This window comes from Lissotriton helveticus, chromosome 6, assembly GCF_964261635.1.
Source record: "Lissotriton helveticus chromosome 6, aLisHel1.1, whole genome shotgun sequence".
NCBI lineage: Eukaryota > Metazoa > Chordata > Amphibia > Caudata > Salamandridae > Lissotriton > Lissotriton helveticus.
Genome location: NC_136067.1, coordinates 1,640,468,145 through 1,640,492,669, shown reverse-complemented (window position 1 = coordinate 1,640,492,669; position 24,525 = coordinate 1,640,468,145). Strand labels below are relative to the sequence as shown.

General features: G+C 43.2%; 1 protein-coding gene across 1 annotated transcript in view; it reads right to left on the bottom strand.

Moving 5' to 3' along the window:
- The window catches only part of EML6 (EMAP like 6), a 928,771-nt gene extending 913,606 nt beyond the window's left edge, over positions 1–15,165 (bottom strand). The window contains exon 1 of the mRNA XM_078649484.1: positions 14,476–15,165. Coding sequence (XP_078505610.1) covers positions 14,476–14,672 — 197 coding nt within the window. The 5' untranslated portion in view covers positions 14,673–15,165. The remainder of the gene's footprint in view (positions 1–14,475) is intronic.
- Positions 15,166–24,525: the final 9,360 nt, after the last annotated feature.

The window sequence follows — 24,525 nt, the reverse complement described above, 5'->3', positions numbered from 1 at the left end:
TGGAGGAACATACTCAATTTCACACAACAAAGAATACTTTTTGACTCAGTGACATCTTGTGATTAATGACAAGAAAAAAACATGTAGGACAGACTTGTGTCGTAAAACGGGCCGGGCGGAAAAATCGCAAAACGAGACAGGCAGAAAAGGCAGATCTATATGTTGGGGAAAAATGGGAGGACGTAAGGAAGGAGGAAAAGGCAGAGAAAGGGTTTTAAAAATAAGACTTGTGTACCTTTGTCTATGAAATGCAATGTGACATTGCTCTGCTCTGTGTAAAGGCACAGTTTTCAAACTAGTGGCTTCAGGGACCCTGCAATAGGTTGTAGGACATTGATCAAAATACCAAGTAGCAAGAGGACACGTTATGGTACAGGGATTTAAAATATCTGTGGTGGGACAGTGTATTAAAAGTAAACGCCAATGCGTGTTAGACTGCCAAAACTGCAGATCTGGTGTCCATCTACTGCTCTCCTGATTGACAAGATATTTCAGTTGCTTTGAATGGCCTTATTTGAATATGAATATGCAGGATTCACATAGGGGCTCATTACGATGTCGGGTGGAAAGCCTCTGCCCGACAAAGTTTCGGATCCGGGACCAACCGGCTTGCGGTCGGCTGTTCTGACCACCGGATTAGGATGCGACCGAACACTCCTCGGTCGGATTCCCATTGTTTCTAATGGGAGCTCATGTTATGCCCCAGAATCGGCCGTAACACAGGCTCGTATGGGGAAATGGGGTGTGTATGGGGAAAACTCTGCACCCTTTTGCAGGCACCCAATGGTGCCTGCCACACAGTGCAGGGTTTCACAGGGAGGTACCTTAGGTACCCCTTCGGCCACCAACAGTAGGCCGCGAGGGCCAGGGGCCCCTAAAGTCACTTTCCGACAGCCTTTCCGTGTTGGAAACCGACATTGTAATCCCGACGGCGAAAAAACGCCATCCATAGGGGGTTATGGTGCTGTTCCGACTGCATAATTCGCGAGTCGGTTGGATCCGAGTCAGAATGACCTGCCGGTGTACGTTCCGACGGCAAACATCATAATCGGGCAGTCGGACTGACCGAGTCAGTCAGAAGGGCTCCTATGCGGTCGGGGGATTTCGACTGTCGGGCGGAGGCTTTCCGCCCAACATTATAATGTGCCCCAAAGAGTGAAGACTTTGAAGGATCTTTGGAGTGATCACAAGTGAAATAGACACATATATCACATTTCCTCAGGTGTGGTTGGACAGGGACCACTGCCCTTCGTCTTTCACACGAAACATGAATGACTTTAGAAACAGAGCTCTTTAGGAGAATAGGTTCTCGACTGAATGGATATACAGAAATGCTTTACTAAACCACTGAGAAATTCCTACAACGTCAACGGCAGAACCACCTGGATGTGCAATACTCGGCTAACGACTGGTCCACCATACTTGAACAACATGACAAAGGCATAAGGAAAACTTAACTGAAGTTCACCTTGTTCAAAAATTCTACATAAGTGGATCTGGTCTCCCACATATCTGTGGATGGTGGCACTCAACACGACATTCCTTTGTTGGACATGCAAGCAGTAGGACTGCAATATGGTCTCTATACCATGGTCAGGCTCAATGGTCCAAATTTATTGGAACACTTTGAAAGACAATCATGGTAAGGATTTTACAATTTCAAAATATCTTTTGCTTCTGAATACTATTACTAAGTTGGATACATAGATATTTGCAAAGAGACGACATTCAGATGATGGTTGACAGAATGTTATCGTTTGTGACTCTCCAATGTCACGGTGGGCGTGTGCGGAGGACGGCCGGGGGCCGTCCTAGCCACGTCCAGTCATAAATCACCCGCACCGCGGCGGAATTGCCGCCGCAGTCAACGGGTTAATTTCTTCTAAGTAAACAATTTTCATCCTTTGTTTCTCAAGTATAATCTGATCGAAAATCGGAAGTAACAATCTGGCAACTAGCCTTGTTTTGCCAATGCTTCTTAATGGGTGGGAAAAAATCTGTTTCAAACAAACTATATATTAACTGTTCTATTACATTTAATTTACCACACCTTTATTAAGTGTTGCCGATTATACTAAATTGATTTTTACTTTCCACTGGAAAGTTTTTTTTTCTCCAAATACATCATATAGCCGTGTATGTATATGTTTTTAGACAGTATATATACATACACGTGCTGAGTGCAATATGCTACTTATTAACATGCTTAATTGTGGGAAGGCCATGATGAGTCCCGAGTGGGTCATAATGGCTCTGGTAATAAATACATTACTACACTCTGTGTAGCACATTTGTGGCTCATGTTATGCTTGTTTCCACATGCAGAAGTATAAAACAAAAGTATCTACATGGAACTAGCGCACAAGAGATTAATCAGTGCAGTGAAATAAAATCTTAAAGAATAGGCTTCAGAATTAAGGACCTGTCTCACTGCAAGGAGATTGCAACGTGAAATATGAGAGGCAGTACGCAGAGATTGTGTCTACTTTCCTCTCACTGGCCCATTTTAAGTAAATGGAATTTGACCTTTGAAATGTTGTAATAAATGTGTGAATGTTTGTTTATGACACTTATTCAAATAACATGGTTTATCGCCCATCTGTCCCTAGAGTTTTTATGACATTTAAGTAAGATCAAATCAATATTGGAGAAAATGTATAGATTAAAAGAGAAGAGATCAGCTGCCATCCAATTTGTCAATTCTGGAGAGCTAAGATACAGGACATGATTTGTGTGTTATTTGTTTTGTTGTAGCTTGCTGCATTTCCAAACAAAAATGTGTTAGACATATATTTTCCAAATTTCCTGTAGAAACTAACAAGGAAGGACTATATCTTCTTTCAAATCCACTTACTGTGAATATTTACTATCCTCTGGCGACATTTTTTGACTCACTTTTTAAGATGCAATACTACCATAGACGTGTAGTTTGTATACTTTTAGCAATTTAATATAAAAATAATTTAATATGAAGTTGAAATGAATAAAGAACTGATGCTATTTTTGGGGGGGGGAAGGGGGACGGTAGCTTTATATAGCGGAACTAGACCCGAGAAATCAGATATCAGAGCGCTTTACATAGCACCAGTTTCATTACACAAAAATACATTCATTTTTCTTAGGCACTGGGAGATTAAGTGATTTGCCCAGAATCACAGAATGTTGGGCGTTGTTGCTGAGACTCGAACCCAGTTCCCCAGCTTCGACGTCGACCGCTCTAGTCCTAAGGCTACTTCCTCTGAATTTTCACTATAATTTGTTTTATGTGTGCTACAGCATCTTATGAATTTCTTAGGTTCACTTTTTTAATATAATAACGTTTTTATTGATACTTATTTATTTTAATGTGTATATTGTGTCGTGGTAGTGTTTCCTTTGAACCACTACTAATATGAAATAAAATAATAAATACAAAAATAACATGTTTTATGCGACCACATTTATTTCTGCTTCTATGGCACACCCGTACACGTGCACACACACAAACACCGAGAAGCTGCCATAACAGTCTTGTGGCACTACAAATACCAGATGTTACTATTACTGAGCTGAAATACACATTTTCGATACATCTTGTACAAGCAATTCAAAATTACCACTTGCAGAGAGCATACAAAGTTCCATCGCAAGTGCCTTCAGTGAATACACTGGGCTAACTTTTTATAAAATCGCTCAGACCAACACCAAGACATTTCCTTTTCACAGGGAATTACCTAGCAGCAACATTATAAACCTCTGTTTAGTAAAGGAAAGTTTAACAACTCAACCTAGGATTATTTCTCCTGAGTACAACGGAATTCTAGACCAGTTAGTTGTGTAATGGTATTTGGTTGGTGCGTAATCACAGACGTGGTATATGATTGTAGTGCTGCTTTAAAGGAGACATCCGGATACAAATGTACACCGTGGGACAGTGTTGGGGTTTTCACTAGGCTGTGCAGTCTGGTGTGAGGTGCAGGGGCTCAGGTTTCTATTGACATGCACAGAACTTCAGGTCACACTCTGGGCGTTAGGCAGGGCTGAAACCAATATCCTCCTAATTTACAAAGTGTACGGCTTTCTTTAACATCAAGGTTCAGGTTCTGTTACAAAACCATATAGCTATTCATAGACATGCAGAGTCAGTGTACATACGCCAATGAAGATTATGGGCCTCGTTTAGAGGGAACGGAAAATCCTCAAATTTCTGGAGGAAACTGCAAGCATGAAGGAGGGCACTACAAGTTAGCCTTAGAAATGAGAGGTTTGGTTAAAAAGTGGATACAATATTATTTATGTGGAAATTATCGATCTCAATATAGTGTCATACGACTGTTTTGCTTTTGCCAGAAACTGGAGAATTAGCGTTCTCTCCAAACTCTAAATGAGGCCCTTAGATTTGAGTGTGTGCAGAAGTCAAACCCCTCCTCAAGATGCCCTCTGCAGACCCGACGGACCTCAAGACCTACAGGCCCATCTCTCTCCTCCCCTTTGCCGCCAAAGTCACAGAGAAAATCGTCAACATCCAGCTAACGAACTTCATAGACTCCAACAACATCCTCAACGCATTTCAATCGTGCTTCTGCAACAACCATAGTACCAGGATCGTCCTCCTGGCCACGGCCGGACTGGCTGTTGCGGGCACCGGGCATTTCCCTAGTGGGCTGCCAGGGTTGGGGGCTGGTTTTGGGCCCCTTGGGGCCGATTTTGTTACAGGGCCGTTTTTGCAGCATAGCTGCAATATCGGCCGCTGTAACAAAATCGTCCGAAAACGGCTGTGGCAAACAGCTCAGCTGTCTCCACACCCCCACACCCCTGTGGGTCCGACCAAGCACTTTGCTAGGGCCGGTTCTGGTTCCCAGTCCGGCCCTGCTCCTGGCCACCACACATGACTTCCGTGCACTCCTCGACCAAGGCCACACTGCAACCCTCATCCCACAACAACCATAGTACCAGGATCGTCCTCCTGGCCACGGCCGGACTGGCTGTTGCGGGCACCGGGCATTTCCCTAGTGGGCTGCCAGGGTTGGGGGCTGGTTTTGGGCCCCTTGGGGCCGATTTTGTTACAGGGCCGTTTTTGCAGCATAGCTGCAATATCGGCCGCTGTAACAAAATCGGCCGAAAACGGCTGTGGCAAACAGCTCAGCTGCCTCCACACCCCCACACCCCTGTGGGTCCGACCAAGCACTTTGCTAGGGCCGGTTCTGGTTCCCAGTCCGGCCCTGCTCCTGGCCACCACAGATGATTTCCGTGCACTACTCGACCAAGGCCACACTGCAACCCTCATCACACTAGACCTCTCATCAACCTTCGACAATGTCTCTCACTGCACACTAGCCACTAGACTAAACAGTCCTCATCCTCGATCCACCCCCTCCGCATGGGACGACACCTGGTGGCCCCCTGCCCTCAGCAACCCTCCCACACCCACGGATACTCAACTCCTCCCTCACCATGAACCGACAAATCAACACCGTATCCTCCACATGCATCAAAACCCTCTGCAAACTCTGTAAGACCTTCAAATGGATCCCCCGAATCCAGGAAGACGGTTACCCACGCACTTCTCACAAGCAGGCTGGACTACGGGAATGCCCTCTCTGCCGGAATCAACAAATCTCTACTCCACAAACTCCAGATCGTCCAGAACGCTGCAGCCAGACCCGTCTTCAGCATCTCACGACAAGACCACATCACCAAGTACCTACAAGACCTCCACTGGTTCACCATCGAAAAAATAGTGACCTTCAAGCTGCTCACACACACCTACAAAGCCCTCCACAACACTGGACCCCAATGCTTCAATGAAAGAATCTCCTTCTACGCCCCCAAGAGAAATCTCCGCTCCGCCGACCTAGCCTCGCCCAAAATCCCCTGCATCCACAGAGCCAGATTGGAAAGTAGATCCTTTTCCTACATTGCAGCCAAGTCTTGGAACGACCTCCCCCTCAGCATTAGACGAAGCCCCACACTGCACACAGAACCTCAAGACCTGGCTCTTTGGATGACCAGAGCTGCCCGAAACCCCCCTCCCCCCAGCGCCTTGAGACCCTCATGGGTGAGTAGTGCACTCTACAAATCCCTGATTAATTGATTGATTGAGTGGCACTTCTGAAATCTGGCCAACGACCCTCATTCTACAACACATGTTACCACACCATGCTTGAGGCGCCTTACTCCAAGCTACCGTCATCTAAACAAGTGGTTCTTTCCTTGTGATCTGAGGGACTCTACGGCTCTGTGAGGCCTACTCCTGGGAGCTGCAACTGTTTTATAAAATTAACTAATATTATGATTAATCAATTCAAATTAATTAAGTATATACAAACAAGAAGCAAAACACTGAAAGACTGAAAAAATAAATTCTATATTGGATTGCAAATTACACAAAATATTTAAATATTTCAGTATTTGGTGTATACTTGTTTTTGTATTTCTTTGAGGTAAATTAAAGAAATTGCTTAAGCTGGGGTCCCTGTCTTCCAATAAAAATTCAGTGGGGGGGGTCCCAGAATTCCAGTAATGATTTACTGGGGATCCACAGAAATAAAAAGGTTAGGAACCGCTGATTTAAACCTCTCTAGGGAACACATGTCCGGTGTATTCCAGCCCTGTGCTCATGGTGCCTCTGTCGCAATACAAAGAGGTCAGACATCTAGAATATTATTTCATTTAATAGCCTGTGTGGAATGATAAACTTGTATCATCATCAATAACAATTTTACAAGCTTTTAAAATCTGCTGTTGACAGATGTGTTGTGTACCGTGGAATATAAAATCTGCGGTTGTCGTTACATATGTGTTGTGTACCATGGAATATAAAATCTTCGGTTGATGTTACAGATGTGTTGTGTACCGTGGAATATAAAATCTGCAGTTGACATTGCAGATGTGTTGTGTACCATGGAATATAAAATCTGCGGTTGACATTACAGATGTGTTGTGTACCGTGGAGTATAAAATCTGCGGTTGACATTACGGATGTGGTGTGTACCGTGGAATATAAAATCTGCGGGTATTACATATGTGTTGTGTACCATAAAATATAAAATCTGCGGTTGACATTACAGATGTGTGGTGTACCATAAAATATATAATCTGCAGTTGACATTACAGATGTATTGTGTGTCGTGAAATATAAAATCTGCAGTTGACATTACAGATGTGTTGTGTAACGTGAAATATAAAATCTGCGGGTGACATTACTGATGTATGGTGTATCATGAAATATAAAATATGCAGTTGACATTACTGAAATATAAACTCTGTGGGTGACAACATTACAGATGTGTTGTGCACTATGAAATATAAACTATGCGATTGACATTACTGATGTATGGTGTAGCATGAAATATAAAATCTGTGGGGGACATTACTGATGTATGGTGTACCCTGAAATATAAAATCTGCAGTTGACATTACAGATGTGTTGTGTACCCTGAAATATAAAATCTGTGGTTGACTTACAGATGTGTTGTGTACCGTGGAATATAAAATCTGAGGTTGACGTTACAGATGTGTTGTGTACCGTGGAATATAAAATCTGTGGTTGACTTACAGATGTGTTGTGTACCGTGGAATATAAAATCTGCAGTTGACATTACAGATGTGTTGTGTACCATGAAATATAAAATCTGCAGTTGACATTACAGATGTGTTGTGTAACGTGAAATATAAAATCTGCGGGTGACATTACAGACATGTTGTGTACTATGAAATATAAAATCTGCGGGTGACAACATTACAGATGTTTTGTGTACTATGAAACATAAAATATGCAGGTGACAACATTACAGATGTGTTGGGTACTATGAAATATAAAATATGCAGTTGACCTTACAGATGTGTTGTGCAACGTGAAATATAAAATCTGTGGTTGACATTACAGACATGTTGTGTACTATGAAATATAAAATCTGCGGGTGACATTACAGATGCATTGTGTACTATGAAATATAAAATCTGCGGTTGACATTACAGATGTGTTGTGTACCGTGAAATATAAAATCTGCGGTTGACATTACAGATGTGTTGTGTAACGTGAAATATAAAGTCTGCGGTTGACATTACAGCTGTACTGCTACGGTGCGTGCATCACCGTCCATCCCAGTAAGTGCATCCAACATGAAGTGGCGTGTGGGCTGCACTCCCAGGCGGGCTGCAGTTAACTAGTTCGTATCTGAGACATGCGTTGAGGACAGAGCAACTAAGGTACAGGCCTGGGGCTTCTTGAGAGGTTCACTGACACTGGGACAAGCTGACAAGGACCCTGAGGGGCAGGCACAATAGGGCACAGCAATGGGGGGTGAAGGTGGAACATCAGGATATGACATGAAAACACAAAGTACACAAAAGCAATGAGTGTGTCACAAACACTGAGGCACAGGTCCACCGTAGGGGTTGGACCGTGGGGGGCATTTTTATCTACAGGGGCGTAGCTTGCAATGGTACAGCGGACTCTGAAGTGTCCACTTCACCTATCAGTGGCTGTATTTTTTTAATTACTAATCTAGGGATGGGGCAAAATTGCTCACTTGCGTTAGGGACCATGCGCCCTTGATACGTCACAGGTGGTGTAGCGGCTAAACAGATCAATATAGGCTCTGGTACCTGGGTTGTAACGGCGGCTCCTGCATGTAACTTCCAAATTGTGAGATTCTGGACAATTCACTTATCCTCCATGTACCTAAAATTTCCAGTGGAACGTCGTGTGGATTGTAACGTCATTGCTCAATTGACACGTGTAAACCCCCGATTCGTTGATGCAATCGATAGTGTGTGTACACCCAACAACCCAATGTCTGCACAGGTGTTCTCTTGCCACTCAGCTGATTGGCGCTATATAGCAAGTTCTCGCCTTTTATTACAGTGCTCACATAGGCAGCAGCGCCAAGAAGCCAAACACATAGAAGGCCTTGCACTTTACAAATACCATCTAACAGTAATATTTCATAGTTGTTGAAATAAGACATTAACTATGAATACTTTATCTGTTGTCCGCTAAAAATAGCATCCAAAAATGAGAACGGTTCAAATGATTGGCCACTAGCTGTAAAAGAAGCTGGCTATGGGTGTGTACACACACACTGGCTGGCTCTCTGCAGCTCGAGAGGGCACAGCCCTGGTACAGAGGCAGTGTGGGGCAGCTCCCTGTGTACCACAGCACAAAGGCGGCAACGGCAGCGGCAGAGCTCAGTCCTGGGCTTCAATGGCACAGGAAGGAGGTATCACGTTCGCGCTCGAGGCAGCGTCGCCCTTTATCTGCTGAGCAGCAGCTGCCCGTCTCCTTTCACGGCCCACGTGGGTGTACCCAGCCATACCCTGTCGTGCTGGAACAGTCTGCAGAGTGGAGGTGCTGCCATCAATGTCACGTCACTGAAGTCATAGGTATTGTGAAAAATCACAGCTTCACACAAAGAACAAGTACAGCAAACGAGGCACATCCATTCAGCAGGAGAGTGGTAAGGGTGTGTTGGTATGTAGCTGGTGGCACAGTTGGGGCAGACTGTCGTGCATATATTACTAAACCATGGCGTGAAGATGCGCTGTCATTAACAGAGGCACATTTTATATCGAAATGTCCACAAAATTCACACTATGTCATGTTACTGATGAAACTGTACAGCGCACACACGATAATGTGTGGAAATCGGGTATCAGCAAATATTTCTCATCTGCAGATTAGCATCAGTGCTTAATTTGAGCAAGTGATTTCTGGTACTCAGCACCAGCCCTTAATCACCAACACCGGCGCTTTTAATGAGCACCAGTTAAGGACACATCCTATTACGGGGAGATTAAGTGATTTGCCAAAAATCACAGGATGTTGAGCTGACACCGAGACTCAAACCTGGTTCCCCAGCTCCTAAATTGGCAGCTCTGGCCGTTATGCCACATCCTCTCCACACTTTCATGGCTAGTAGTTGCTTCTGTTTTAGGCGGCGCTAACAGGAGAAATGGGATGGTGTAAGCTGCCTCCTGCACTTTTTAATTTTTTTTACAAATTCACCACTGATTATTACGTAAAGTATCTTGAATAGTTTTGGACCTGTTAAAATCTTTGTTTCCATTACACTTAAGAATTACATAAAAGAGCTTTCTTTTCTCTAATTCTTGATATATATTTTGGGATATACGTACAGTTGAATGGTGGATATTTGCTTTTTGCTGTGTGTTAGAAAAAAAAGTGACAACCTTCAACCTTTCCTTTCCCACTCCCTGTACCCCAGTAAGATTATCCGATAGCTCACTTTAGAAACTCCTCTAACTTTGCAGACAGGGTAAGCAAACACCAATCTCCTTGTTAAAGGAGTAAGCAGCAGTTTGCCAGAAGCCATTGCCTGATGTTTGACCTCAATCTCTGAAAAAACAGCAAAAGAGACAAAATAATAACAAAATGTAAAGGCATTTTTATTGCTCATTCACCTCTGGACTCCAGCATGGTTACTTTGGGGGTGGGAGCGAAGCACCCCTACCTCCAGCACCTATGGCCCTACTTTACCCACAGTATGGGGTACCTAACAACTATGGCCGATACCAACAATGAGACATGATCTAAGATTGGCCTGACTGCTACAGTTTCGTGGTGTGCAAGTTCTCGCCTTTTATTACAGGATCATACATATGCCCTTGTGGCAGCATTATTGCTTCAATAACTACAGTAATGCAGTGAATCTTACTGACAATGCCACTTTTGCTATTCCCATTGTACTTGCAGTGCACTCATGTTCAGATATATACTATAAAAGGCACAGAGGGAAATTAAGTCTGTCAGTCTCTGTCACTGAACACTGATAACAGCAAGAAACAAGCATTTGCAATGGAATAAGTCTCGCATTTGCGAGAGTTTAAAGCTATTGGCATTGTAAATGACAATGCCTTGTATTTATGTTTTGCTAATTAAAACAAAAATAAAAGGCATTGTCATTTCCAATGCCAATAGCTCAAACTTGTAAATGTAAGACTTATTCAAAGAAGCGGCTGCCATTTTCCTGGGCTGCTCGAAAAGCGAAGGAATGCATGGCGTGCTGAATGTTGCAGGAAAGCATGTTGTGCCTGCAGTAGGAGAAACTCATTAAAGAAAATAGTGCTTACAGGCTAAAAAGACATACAATGTGACAACCGAAGTAAAAGGGCCAGTCCTCATGGGAGGTTACAAATGAAGACAAGGCGGTACTAAGGAGGGACTAATAAGCCTATTAACAAATCAGAAGCCAGGATTTACGAAGGGCAATGACACAAGCCAATCACGAATATAGGCAGAGAGTGGGCAGGGCTTCTATTCCATACTCCAATACAGCATGCAACAGAGCAGCGCATGCGCTGCACAGGCTTGACCTAATAACCTGTGTGGTCAACTACACTGATAACAGTCACCAGAGAGTCAAGAAGAACTCTCCCTGGCAGTGCACACTCAAATCACTCACACTAGAGTCACAAAGAGCCCTGTCTGGCACTGCACACTTCTAGCACTCCACAAAGAACCAATGCACCCCCCTCTGAGGGTGCACCCTACTGATACACACCTTGGAATCCAGACTCTCTCTCTCTGGAGGAGCACACTGGTACCACTGCATCCAGGATGAGAATATCCTTCTTTGGCAGCACACACACTGCTCTCACCATAGAGTCACGAAAATATCTGTCTGGCTGTGCACACTGGTAACACAGGACCTTCAGGACAGAAGATTCCTCTCTGGCTGTGCACACTCATCTCACTATCGAGCAGTGCTGGAATGAAGAGGGGATATTGAATCCGGCACCTTTTAACCTCTTCCATGCTCGTGACGAGCTCGGCTCGTCATGAGGCGCGGTTGAGCTGCACTCATGACGAGCTGAGCTCGTCACAGCCGTTGGAACGTTTGCACACGGGGATAATTACCCCACTGTGCTGAACGTTCGAAAAACGGGTGTGGTTGTGATGAGCTCCGCTCGTCATGAGTGCTGCTGCACTGTGCCTCATGACAAGCCGAGCTCGTCACAAGCACAGTGGCGCCGCGCGCGGCCACCTCCCCCCCGCACAGGTGGGGGGGGAGAGAAACACCCCACAGCGAAGGGGTTAAAGAGCTGGTTCAGGGATCCGTCTGGTCCCAGAGAAATATGCTGAATTTGTTTGGGTGTAGTTTGCCAATACTACAATTCAGCAGCACCCGCACATTGTCAGCTTTCTGGTCAGAGCAGCAACATGCAGAGAGTGAAGGGGTATTCTTATTTTAGATTCTAGCTGGGCCCTCAAAGGCCAAATTTAAAGGCCCAACAGCTCTCCTTTTGTTTCACTATGATCCTGGTTGGGAGCTATCTGGAGCCTAACAGTACACCACAATGCAACGAATGGGAAGCAAAGGTGCACAGCTTGTTATCACTTCACAAGTATTTAAGAGAAAATACAATTTGGAGGCAAGCTTTTGACTTTGTTCAATCCCTGACTACGTACTGTCAATGCACTGTAAGAATACCAGATATATTGGTGGGTGTAAGCATTAACAAAAATAACAAAGAATATTGCGCATACTCATTTTTTGTAATTCTTTTATAGTGCTACTCATTCCAATACAGGGTGACAGAATGCTTTACATCACATGCACACATTTGACATTAGCAATATATCACAGAAGTGTATAAATCAAAATACAGGATGTTACATAAGACAGTGGCGGGTTCATTGTGTAGGGGTCACACATCGGCCTTTCATGTAGGGATTATATATTAAGAGTGCATGGCCAGGAAAAACACAAAACCAGGAATGAAAACATAACACAGTGCTTGGGGTTGTCTGTACAAATAAGTCTTTATTACTACCCAAAGAAATTATTTATTGCTGCAGATTGGGGAAAACGCAATAAGGTTCTAAACTCATGCCTTTCAATTTGCATGTAGGTACTTGATGCTGGTTCATCGCTCGCTGTGCTATATTAGAGTGATTGCAATTTATGAACTGCAAGTAATAAAAGGATCTCTGTGTGAAAGTAACCCACTTGTCTGTCTACATAAAATAAAAATCTGTCACGTGCATGTTATAGGATGTGCTTTGCAGGAGACGTAGTAACCCTCTCTGCTACTTTCTGAACCAAAACTGCGACTAGCCAAAACACAGATGTCTCCCACAAGTGCATTTCCCCACCATAGTTATCTTACTATTGTTATTCCCTGAGATTTACTGGGCACAGTCTGTAAAGAGCTCTCCACGGCAGGTGTAAAGCCCATGAGTTTTTTTTTTAATACAGCCTTTGCAGCCAATGAAGCCACACCAGATTTATTTTCACGTTTCTCCTTGTTGCCAATTTCTTTGTGACAGAGTTTTTAAATATATATGTTTATTGCCAGAGTGTTTTTCATAACTCTGCCTGTTGTGAATTCACCTCATATTTGTTGGCACACCTTGAAGCACACTGCTCTCAGCATAGAATCATGAACATATCTGTCTGACAGTGCACACTGGCACCACAAGACCTTCACAGCAGAACGTCCCTCTCTGCCACTATACACACACACACACTTAATTCACCTTAATGTCATGAAAATATCTGGCAGTGCACCAGTGCACACTCGTACCAGACCTTTGGGAGAGAAAATCCCTCTCTGGCAGTACACTACCACACCCCCACCCTCTCTAACCACAGTCATGAAAATCTCTGCCTGGAAGTTCAACCTGTAGCATAAAACCTTCGGAGCAGAATTGGCACCCTATGGCACTAGACACACACGCACTGCTCTCAACAAAAATCCATGAAAATATTTGTCTGGGAGTGCACACTGGTACCACAAGACCTTCACAGCAGAAGATCCCTCTCTGGTACTGCACACTGCTCTCGCCATATCTCACCAGGAGAATAACTCTCTCTGCTAGTGAACACTGCTTTCACGAGTCATGAAAATAAAATCTCTGCCTGGCAGTGCACGCTGGTAATACAGGGTAGGGTATAAGGGGGAGAAGGTCCCTCTCTGGTAGGATATACACACATTCATTCTGCCTGGCAGTGCAAATTCTTCCCACCATATCCCTCTCCGGCAGTGCACACTGGAAAAACAGACCCTCTGGCAAGAATATCCCTCCCTTGCGGAGCATACTGTTGAAGGCGCCTTCCTGACAGTGCACGATGTTCACACCTCCTGTCAGCAAGAACATATTTCCTCGCTGAGAACACTCTGCTGCCAACATGTATGAAGCCACGAAGGCCCATTCTAATGAGTACCCCACCCCCTCTGTTGGTTGCAAGGATGTCACAGGAGGCCCTGGTGCAAGCAAGGAAAATGACTGCTGTTGGGGTAGGAAAATGTAGCAATTATTAAGGTTCAATGGGCCTATTAGGGCCCGGCGCAACTGCACCTGCTGCACCATAATGAGTTCACCTCTCTGGTAGTCTCAACTGCTAACACCGATCCTGGAGCCAGTGTCAAATCTTTTCGGTCTATTTTTAAGTATCATCTGTACTCACGAGCACAGTTGGCAGTCTCTGGTGAATGCTGCCCCCAGTGCCCCTGCTGCCCATGCCTCACCTGATGATGTCGTCGCTGTGGCCCTGGAAGAACCTCTGGCTGTGCTCCCGGGTGTTGTAGACCACCCCCACGCCGGCCACGAAGTAGACGAGCTCCTTGGCCGCCGTGTAGTAGAGGTTGTTGCGGCACTGGTGGCCCCGGTAGCCGTACACCCACTCCAGGCGGAGCTGGGACCGCGGAGCCGTGCGGTCTGCCATGGACGTCCTCACACACACACGCACAAGGGGTTAATTCATGGACAGCTCCGCGGGCATCCGACGGGCAGCGGCAGCAGCTCCCTCTCCTCCTCCACCATAATCCCCTGCAGACAGACACAGTAGAGAGCTGACGCCGGGCATGCACAGCAGCCCTTCAGAGGCTACACGGCGGGCATGCCTCGTGCCAGCCCGGGAGCCCCCGACACTGCCCTATGGCATCACCCGTGATGGCAGCAGGGTCCACAGACACACGGGTGGGTATCCTATGAGCCACCACCAAGGTAGCGTCCAGTGCCCATCAGAGGGGAAGACCCAATCGGAGTCCTTAGCAACGACGCAGCGTCACGTGACGAGCACGTCAGCCCAGGTCCGCTCGCGCTGGTCTCCCTGCGCCTCCGGTGCTGGCTAAGTGGGGTGGGGCGGTTGGCTGCCTGCGCGCGAGGGGCGCGGGGAGAGCGCACAGGTGGCGGGTGCACAGAGGCGCTCGAGGCACTCACCCTTCAGCCACAGAGGGGGAGTGTCCTAATGTGGCTCGGGTGGAGGCTGTAAACAGGTTTTTATTTAATATGAATAGAGGGTGATGGAGGAGGAGAAAACCCGTGGCAAGGTCCCTAGAAATAGGGTTGTGGGAGGCGTTGCAGCACCCTCAAATTTACAATGCCAGCGTTCACAAGAGAGAATGAGCAATAAAATGGCATTTACATTTTATTTAACCGTGCCACGTTTGCTGAGGTTAAAGACAGGTTAAATGTCAGGCAATACCCTCTGCAAATTGCTGCTTATGTTCTAAACAGGGAGATTGTATTACTTTCCTTTGACTGCAAAGTTAAGTACATTTCTTGACCAACTGACTATGTTGCTGGGGCACAGAATGAAAGGAAAGGCTGTAAAATGTCAAATGTTTTCCAATACTTAGCAAAATGTAAATGCTTGCAAATGAACTATAGACAAATAGCCTGGTTGGTCTCAACATTTTTGCTATTAAATCTTTCGACCAGACCATTCATATTTGGAGCATACAATGCCGTTTTCTTGTGCTTAATACCTCTGACACAAAGTTTCAAACAATTGGGAGGTAAACTGTATTCCATTGTCAGATTCAATAGAATCGGTAGTCATTCCTTATGAAAACATTTCTTCAAAAACTCCATGACCACTTGTGTAGTGGGTTGAGTAATCCACATACTCTTCACCCATTTCGAAAATTATCAATTCAAACTAAAACATAAATTTTCCCAAAGCAATATTTTCATTCAGACCAAGTACGTCCAAATCTATCTTTTTCCAAGGCCTCCCTGGAAATTCAGAATGACTGGGTTTGACCCTATTGGTACTCAAAGATTTATCTGAATTGGCACAAATAGAGCATTGCTTGACAAACTATGAGATTCATGAATCCATGTACAGCCAACAAAAGAATTCTCCAACTCTTTTTTTTTTTTTAATAGTCTTACCTAAATGCCCTTCATGCAAACTCACCAATGTTTTGTCTTAAACGTTTAGAAGAAATAACACACGTCTTTCATAACAATGCCATCAGCAATCGAAATGACCTCCCTAACTTTCCCAAAAACTTGCATATCAGAAGCCAACAATTTCTCTTATGGCCAACCTTTCTTAGTGTACTTCATTGCTTGAAGTAGCTCCTTATCTTGCTGAATACTCTCCAGCCAGTATTCTTTAGAAAGTGTGTTGTTTCATACTTCCAAAACATCATCAACAGACGCAACAACACACACATCCCAAATTTGGAGATATTCCACACAACATGAATTGGGCGATCTCGATAAACAATCCACTACCACATTACACAAACGAGGGATATAATTAGCGGAAAAATATATTCATATATTTACGACAAAATTCTCACCAGACAAGAAGTCCTGCCTGTACCATTAAGCAGTTCCCCACAAATAAGTTTTAAAATGTTAAACACCCCAGAAACAAGCTAAAGGTTGACGCGATATAGTGGAATATTTGCTTTCAGTCACAAAAAGAGGTCTTGAGGCGAAAGCAATTCTTTTTCAATAATATGATCCTTCTGATTCAATATTGCACCTAACCCGTCCAAGCTAGCATCAAAATAGAAAACAAAATGGTTTAAACAGTTAAATGGAGACAGTGGAGCAGCATTGGTAACAGACAACTTTATCTTTTTAAATGCAAGTTGATGTTCTTACAACCACCTAAACCTTTACACTTTTTTTGAGTAACATTCTGAGTGTAGTGGCAATATGTGAACATTTGTCAAAAAATCTAAAGCAAAACTCCCATAACCCTAAATATAATCTCAGCTGATCTTTATCAGTCGGAACAGGAATGGACTCAATCGACTGTAGGAAACTGCTTTTGGGACAAATACCTTTACTAACATGGCCCACATATTCCACTTCCTGAGTTAAAAACTCCCACTTCTCCATTTGCAAGGTCATACCCTTATCATGTAGAATCTTGAAGACACGAGGTAACCTGGCATTGTGGGTTTCAACACTATCAGCAAAAACTAATATGTCATCCTGAAAAGCGATGACACCATCAATTTCACCAAAAAGTGAAAACATAAGTTGTTGAAAATCAGATGTGGCTGATACCAGGCAAAACGGTATTACTATGTATCTATACACCCCATCCAGAATAATTAAATTTGTTAAATGTCGGCAATCCTTTTTCAGTTCTATTTGGTGATAGGTAGACTTAAGATAAGAGGTGTGAACAATTGTGCTCCCCTGTTCTGTGCAAGCAACTCTTGAATCTTTGGGAGAGGGTGACAGCCCACAATAATCTATTGATTAAGAGATTTTAAATCCACACACAATCTTACCATACCAGGTTTCTGTTTGACGAAAACTATGGGAGAAACCCACTATGAAGAATCAACAGCTTCAATAGTCCAATCATCTTGCAGTTGTTGGAGTAAAAAACTAAGAGCTCTTCCTGGCACCCAGGAACATCCCAGAGCTTATGTCTAACAGGGGATGCACCATAAATTAAATTCAATCCTTTGTGTGAAACCTTTCACCAACCCCCAATTCTTTATGAAACACATTTTGAAATTGATCAATAATTCCTTCAATACCTTGATGAATGGCCATACAGTAAATGGTAACTCAGCTGAAAGATCCAATACAAGTCCTACATTTCCCTAGTGCCTCCACTCAAGAACATGTTGACCATTTCTAGCTAAATAAATCTTCCCTAAAATGGTGCGCGAACCAAAGGCAATTGCATCTATGAAATAGCCCAAAATATTTATACGGGAATTTCCATAGCCAAAAAACGTGAAGTCGTTATTTTCTAATTTCCTGTCAATCCACCATTTCTTGAAGAATCCATCAGAAATCAAAGAAAATGATGACCCGGTGTCAACCAACAAAACATACTTTACTCCATCTATGTAGACCTCACAAGATGAAGGTTTACATGGCTCCTTGTCAATAATAACATAACCTTCTGCACCACCATTCTCCACAACAAGAGTCATGTTCTCTCTTTCACCTCTTTCTCAGCATGACCTTCTGCTTTACTCACCTGGATAGCATGATTGATACACTAGGATCTGCACATGCTAGAAAAGTGTCTGACTTTACCACACTTAAAGCAATCCTTATTGATGGCCGTGTATGCAGCCTTATTAGAATGAACACTGGAACCAAATTTGGAACACTTTTCCTTTCCCCCATTAAAAGTAACTTTTGCTTCTGTTAATTTTCTTTTTTTTGGTATTGCGAATCACCACCATATCTATGTGTCTATCTTTGACTTCATTTAGCACCTTGAATGATCTGACCTATCTCCCAGTGCCCTTGGCATCCTCAATAACTTCAGACAGAGATCGATTTTTATGCATGAGCAGTTGTTTCTTAAATGTTTTAAATGTAGCAATGCATGATGACCCTCTTAAACAGTAGGTAAGAGAGGGAGATTATCAAAAACCTCCTGTGCATGCATACTAAAGCAATTCAACAACAACCCTTTAATCCTGGCTGCAGGAAATAAGTTTCTATCAATATCCACCATAACATTTCTAAATAACACCAACCACTTACTCCAGTTCATAGGATGATCACCTGAATTCTGAAGTAGTGATGGTGGAGGAGAATAACACTGCTGCATCTCAAAGAACACATGCAAAACTAATTACATTTGAGAAAAAAAACTATATATATATAATTGCAGAGTAAATATGAAGCACAATACCTGGGAGGAGGGAAGGGTGCAGAGAGTGATGAGTGGTTGAAGAGAAAATCCTTCAAGTGCGTGAAGCGAATCTGTAAGGAAACATTTGGTCCCTTAAAGGCAACACAAAAAAACATTTTAATTAAGGCAACCATGTAAGCAGGCGTTTGTGCTGAGGACAGATGAGTCACAGCATTTGAAGCGTTGCAGTGCCGAGTGCGAGTGAAATTAAAGTGGCTGCACGTTGTCTCGGAGATGGGTGGCTCACAGCAGTAGGAAACATGCAAGTGTTGGCAACAAACTGTGTGGCGGGGGCGCAGCACAGGTGTAAAGAAAGTCACTGCATAAACAATACCAAGAGGGCACTCCCAAGTGATCAGAGCTTGTCAAACATCACAACAGGAAGTGAAATTCGTTAGAGGCGTGAGGAGATGTCGGAGTCGAGTGCACTCACACGCCAAGGCCGTTAGAGCCATCAGGAACGATGGGCCTGTTGTAACTTGGCAGCGATCGAGGTTAGCATTAAGCTGAAGCCATCTTGTTTTTTGGCAGCCATCTTGTCTGCCATGTGCTACCATGTGCTCACCATGTGCTCGGTCCTACCTTTCTGTTGTCTGCTCTTGTATTCTGCCTAGGAACAAACTATATTTAGCTTCTTCCACTCTGCACATGCTCAGTTGAGATTGCAGCTGTCAGGATGTGTTTACTAGAATTAGCAACTGTTGACTGTGCATTTTCTGTATGACCTTATATGTACCTAAAACCTTCTTTTGTACTTGTACTGCCTTCTTTTGAGCCCCTGTGTGGGTATAAAAGGACCATGCTCCGTCTGTTCAGTGTGCTATTTCATACACTACCGAAGGGTGTTGTGTGAATGTAGTTCCATCTCATGAGATTAATAAAGACTGTTTTTATATTCCAGTTTCCATGCCAACTTATATCCTGTTGGTCTGGGGGCTTTGTGCAGAGAAGGGCGAACCCCTAGCACTGGTAGACCTAGCTGAGTCCCACCACGACAGGCCCAGCCGTCTGTGGTGAATATCCACAACTGGGGACCAGTTCTCCTCATCGTCAAATTGAAGAAAGCATGTTGAGATGGAGGAGACTGAATAGAACTTTAATTTCTACGATAGGCAACCAGGAGCAGAAGACGTGATTGGCATCACAGGTAGGAATAAACAACTGACTTCTATTCCAAAGTAAACACTCTACAACAAAATGCAGAGAATAGCAACGTTGCGCTAACCTTGAGGTAAAGAATCTAAAACAGAACACAACAGACATGCGCTACTCATGATCTAAGGTATATATTGAATTGAGGAAGAGAGCATACCACAGCACTTGTGAGATGCGGAAATCTGAAACCTGAGTTCCACACAGTTTTGCTTGTGTGTCTTAATGGTTCAATATTAAAATTACATGCCTAATGCAAATTTAGTGGCAATTTTTAAGAAGTCATTAAATGTGCCCTTGTTAGAGGCAATACCCTACCACAACTTGCTTTAGTTATGTATCTGTGACAGTGTGCTCCTAAATACACCACCAGAAACAACGACACAGGGTCGTGACTCCTAACCAGTAAGGCTGAGCCCAAGTCTACTAGACAACAAAACAAATGCCAATACTAGATATCGCTTGATTAGTTTAGAAATAACCTATATGAGAAAAACATAAAGGTCCATTTTTTGATTTGCGTCACTAGTTTATTTATTTATTTGAACACTAGTGGAAAATTTGTTTTCATGAATAACCAACTTAATTTTAGTGTATATACAAAAGACAAGCACAGGAGAATATTTACAAATGATTCATGATATACAAAACAATGTTACAAAGTTTTCAACACATCCGAACTTTCACACTGGCCAAACCATTCATCCATCTACAATCATCCAACACAACAGTACAAATCCTAAAGGTCTAATGTCAAAAAGAAAATATGTATATTGGTTTCTTTATATGTACATATATACAATTTCACATTGCAACGTTTGTCCTAAATGTGATATATAGGCTCAAACCCTTTTTGAATGGACCTATTTAGAGAAATTATTTCAATTTTTGACAGAAAAAACCAAACCACTGGTCGACGCGTTTCGAACTCCCCAATGCGGAGTCCTCCTCAGGACCAACAATCTACAACGACAAACAAACATCTTTTAGAACTTATACAGTTAAAAATCCATCGGTGTGCATATGAATTAATCACCCGAGCCCTGAAGGAAAAGGGATAGGGGATCGCGAGTTACTAATATTACCGACTCGATGGACGCCCTTTATTCCAAACACCAAGGTGTTCACTTATCGATAGTTGCAGAAACCCGCATCCGAAATGGAGTTGCATGGTATGAGAAGCAATGTTGAATAACCAGCGCTGTTATTGGACTCGCGTGTGGTTACCTGGTCGCAAGCTCCGTAAGACTTTTAAAGCATTTAAAGCAATACCGCCCGAAATTGAGGAGTTTCAACAAAAACTTTATCGGTCGTATGCTAGTAATGGAGTTGCATCGTATCTAAATGCCATGTTGAACATCCAGCACTCATCTTAAACAAAGCCGAACTTCACGTGATCGCAAGCTCCGTGCGAATAAAGGAGAATTTAAATAACAATTTAAATAAGAATTTAAAGAAATCCCGCCTGTACTTGCGGAATTTCTAGCTATCTTGCCATTGCGGGACCCAAAGTTTTTATGGAGCAATATATTGATGGTAATTGTATACCGTTTATCAAACATTAATCATGTCCAGATTTGCTGTCTAAGCCATTTCCGCAGTTGTATTCAGGGACTGGCCAGGTGACTTCATTTGAATTATGTCCACATTACCGCACAATTAAGTCTGGTATATATACAATATTACCCAATAATGAAACCTGCACCTTTTCAGCCTAAACTCAAAAAAAGCCACTAACTACTAGCGTCCAGGACCTATTGGTGTACTAAGATTTTAGACATCCACCCTCATAATTTCCGAGATTTCATTGAGTCCCGTGATCGCGGTGTTGAATTTCATTATTAGCATGGCTTCTCGTTGGTTCAATCTTTCTTCTATATTGCCTCCACGAGTGTCACTCTCAATTTTCGAAATTATGGTCCACCGCAAATCTTCCTCCTTGTGTTGATGAGTGATCCAATGATGCACCAAGGGTGCATTAGGTGTCTCCTTTCTGAGTCTGGATTTATGTTGCGTGATCCGATGCCGGATCTCCTGAGTCGTCTTCCCTATATACAATTTAGGGCAAGGGCTCGTGACCCCATAGACCACGTTTTTGGTGAGACAATTGGTGAATGTATTGTGTTTCCAATATATACCATTGAAAGTGAACACTGGCCCTTCATTAGTTTGTGAACAACATAAGCAGTTCCCACACTTATGATGTCCCTGAATTGGGGGAAGACCAAGCATCCCTCTAAGTGAGGTTTTTTCTGCTTGGGGCAATGATGCCCTAACAATATGTTGTGCAATGCTTTTTTCTTTTTTAAAAGCAAAAAGTGGGATTTCATTAAGTTCACTGTTTAGGTCCTTAACCAAATGCCAGTTTTGGGTCACCATTTTCCGCAATAAATTGGCATGGGGACTGAAGGTCGACACACAAACAATTCTTTTTTGTTCTGAATGTATCCTCTTCTGGAGCAAGGTCTCCCGTGGTATCCACCACACGCGTTTTAACGTGCGCTTTAGCTATTGTTTTGGGTAACCTCTCAATGATAATTTCTGTACAAGTTCAGTTGCATGATGGAAGTATTCCTCCCTATTGGAACAATTTCTCCTTATACGAAGAAACTGCCCAAAAGGGAGGTTATCTTTCAGGCTTCTGGGATGATGGCTAGTATAATGTAAAGCCTTATTCCGGTCTGTAGATTTCCTGAATAATGTTGTTCCCAATGTACCTTCCGATACATACACTTTTATGTCCAGAAATGTAATGGTCTTATTGGATGAACAGTGGCTGAATTTTATATCCTCCGTCCTGTTATTAATCCAGATCATAAATTCCTCCAATTTATCTTGTGCTCCTGACCAGATGATAAAAACATCATCGATGAATCGAAGGTATTTTGTGATGTACTCAGAATATGGATTGTTATTGTAGATGAATTTCCTTTTCGTACAGGCCCATGAACAATAACGCTAATTCCGGCGCAAAGGGGCAGCCCATGGCCACCCCCTTGGTCTGAAAATAGAAATCCTTGTCAAACAAAAAGTAGTTCCTTTGTAAAGCAAATTTAGCAAGCCGTACAATAAAAGAGGTGGGAACTTGTGTTGGTTGCTCCCTTTGATCAAGGAAATAAGTGAGGGTCTCCAAAGCTTGGTCTTGGGGTATTTGAGTGTATAATGAAGTCACATCCATTGTCACCAAAAGCTGCGTTGATTCCTCAAATGGGACCGATGTTATCTGGTTCAAAAAATCTGTAGTGTCCCTTAGATGTGCCGGGACACTTGCCACCAATGGTTTCAGAAAGAAATCAATGTATTTTGAGACTGGCTCAATCAAAGATGCACACCCCGAACTAATCAAGCGATATCTAGTATTGGCACCTAAATACACCACAGCACCTATAGAACTCCCTAAACGTACCACCAATGGTTTCAGAAAGAAATCAATGTATTTTGAGACTGGCTCAATCAAAGATGCACACCCCGAACTAATCAAGCGATATCTAGTATTGGCACCTAAATACACCACAGCACCTATAGAACTCCCTAAACGTACCACTCTGCGGCTGTAGGGACATGGCTCATGTGCTACAGATCTAAGAAGCAGGGCGGTGTACACCGGAACACACTGTTGGTTTCTCACACAGAGACTACCACACCACCCTCCAGTGAATACATTTGCCTCAACATTTCAAGTAACCACCTACCGGTTTGGAAACTTCATACGTTCTACCACCCCCCAGGAGACAATCTCTCCTTCATTGAACAAATAATGGAAATCATCTAATCCAATGACGACTCGTCAGTGTCACAAATCTTCCTTGGTGATTTCAACCTTCACTGGTCTAACCCTAATGACCATGCAGTAACCTCCCTAGAATCATTCTTATTGGATCACAAGATGACCCAATTCTGTGAAAGGCCAACTCACAACAAAGGCGAAATTCTCGACCTCATCATATCAAAAGGAAACATCATCACAATGGATGACATTACCCTATGTGACTGGTCCGACCATTACATCATCTCCTTCCTTATTAACAGGGATGTAGCACTGAGGAGGATCAACCGAAAAAAATTAGGCAATCGAAAAAGGGACCTCAGGAATATCAACATGGATGATCTAACAACCCACTGCAAATTCGCCTTCTCTTCACAAATCGACATGACAGATGTTCTTGAACTCACTGACTTCTATAACTCTACTATCTCTAATATCACAGATTCCATAGTTACACTACAACAAAAAAATGCCTCTTCCAAAATATCCAAACCCTGGTTCAACTGCAATCTAAACTCAGATTGCCGCAAAGGGCAGTGGAATGATCCTAGAGATCCAAACCTTCCTCGGATCATTTAAAAGTCCTTAGATTAGTAAGGAGTTCCTATAATAAAAAAAATCAAGAGTGCTTAGGCTGATTACTTCAGATCCCAACTTAACCAAGCCACAAATCGCCCCAAGAAACGTTTTGAAATTGTTAAACAACAATCGGTGAAATCACCCAAACACTTTGTCCCA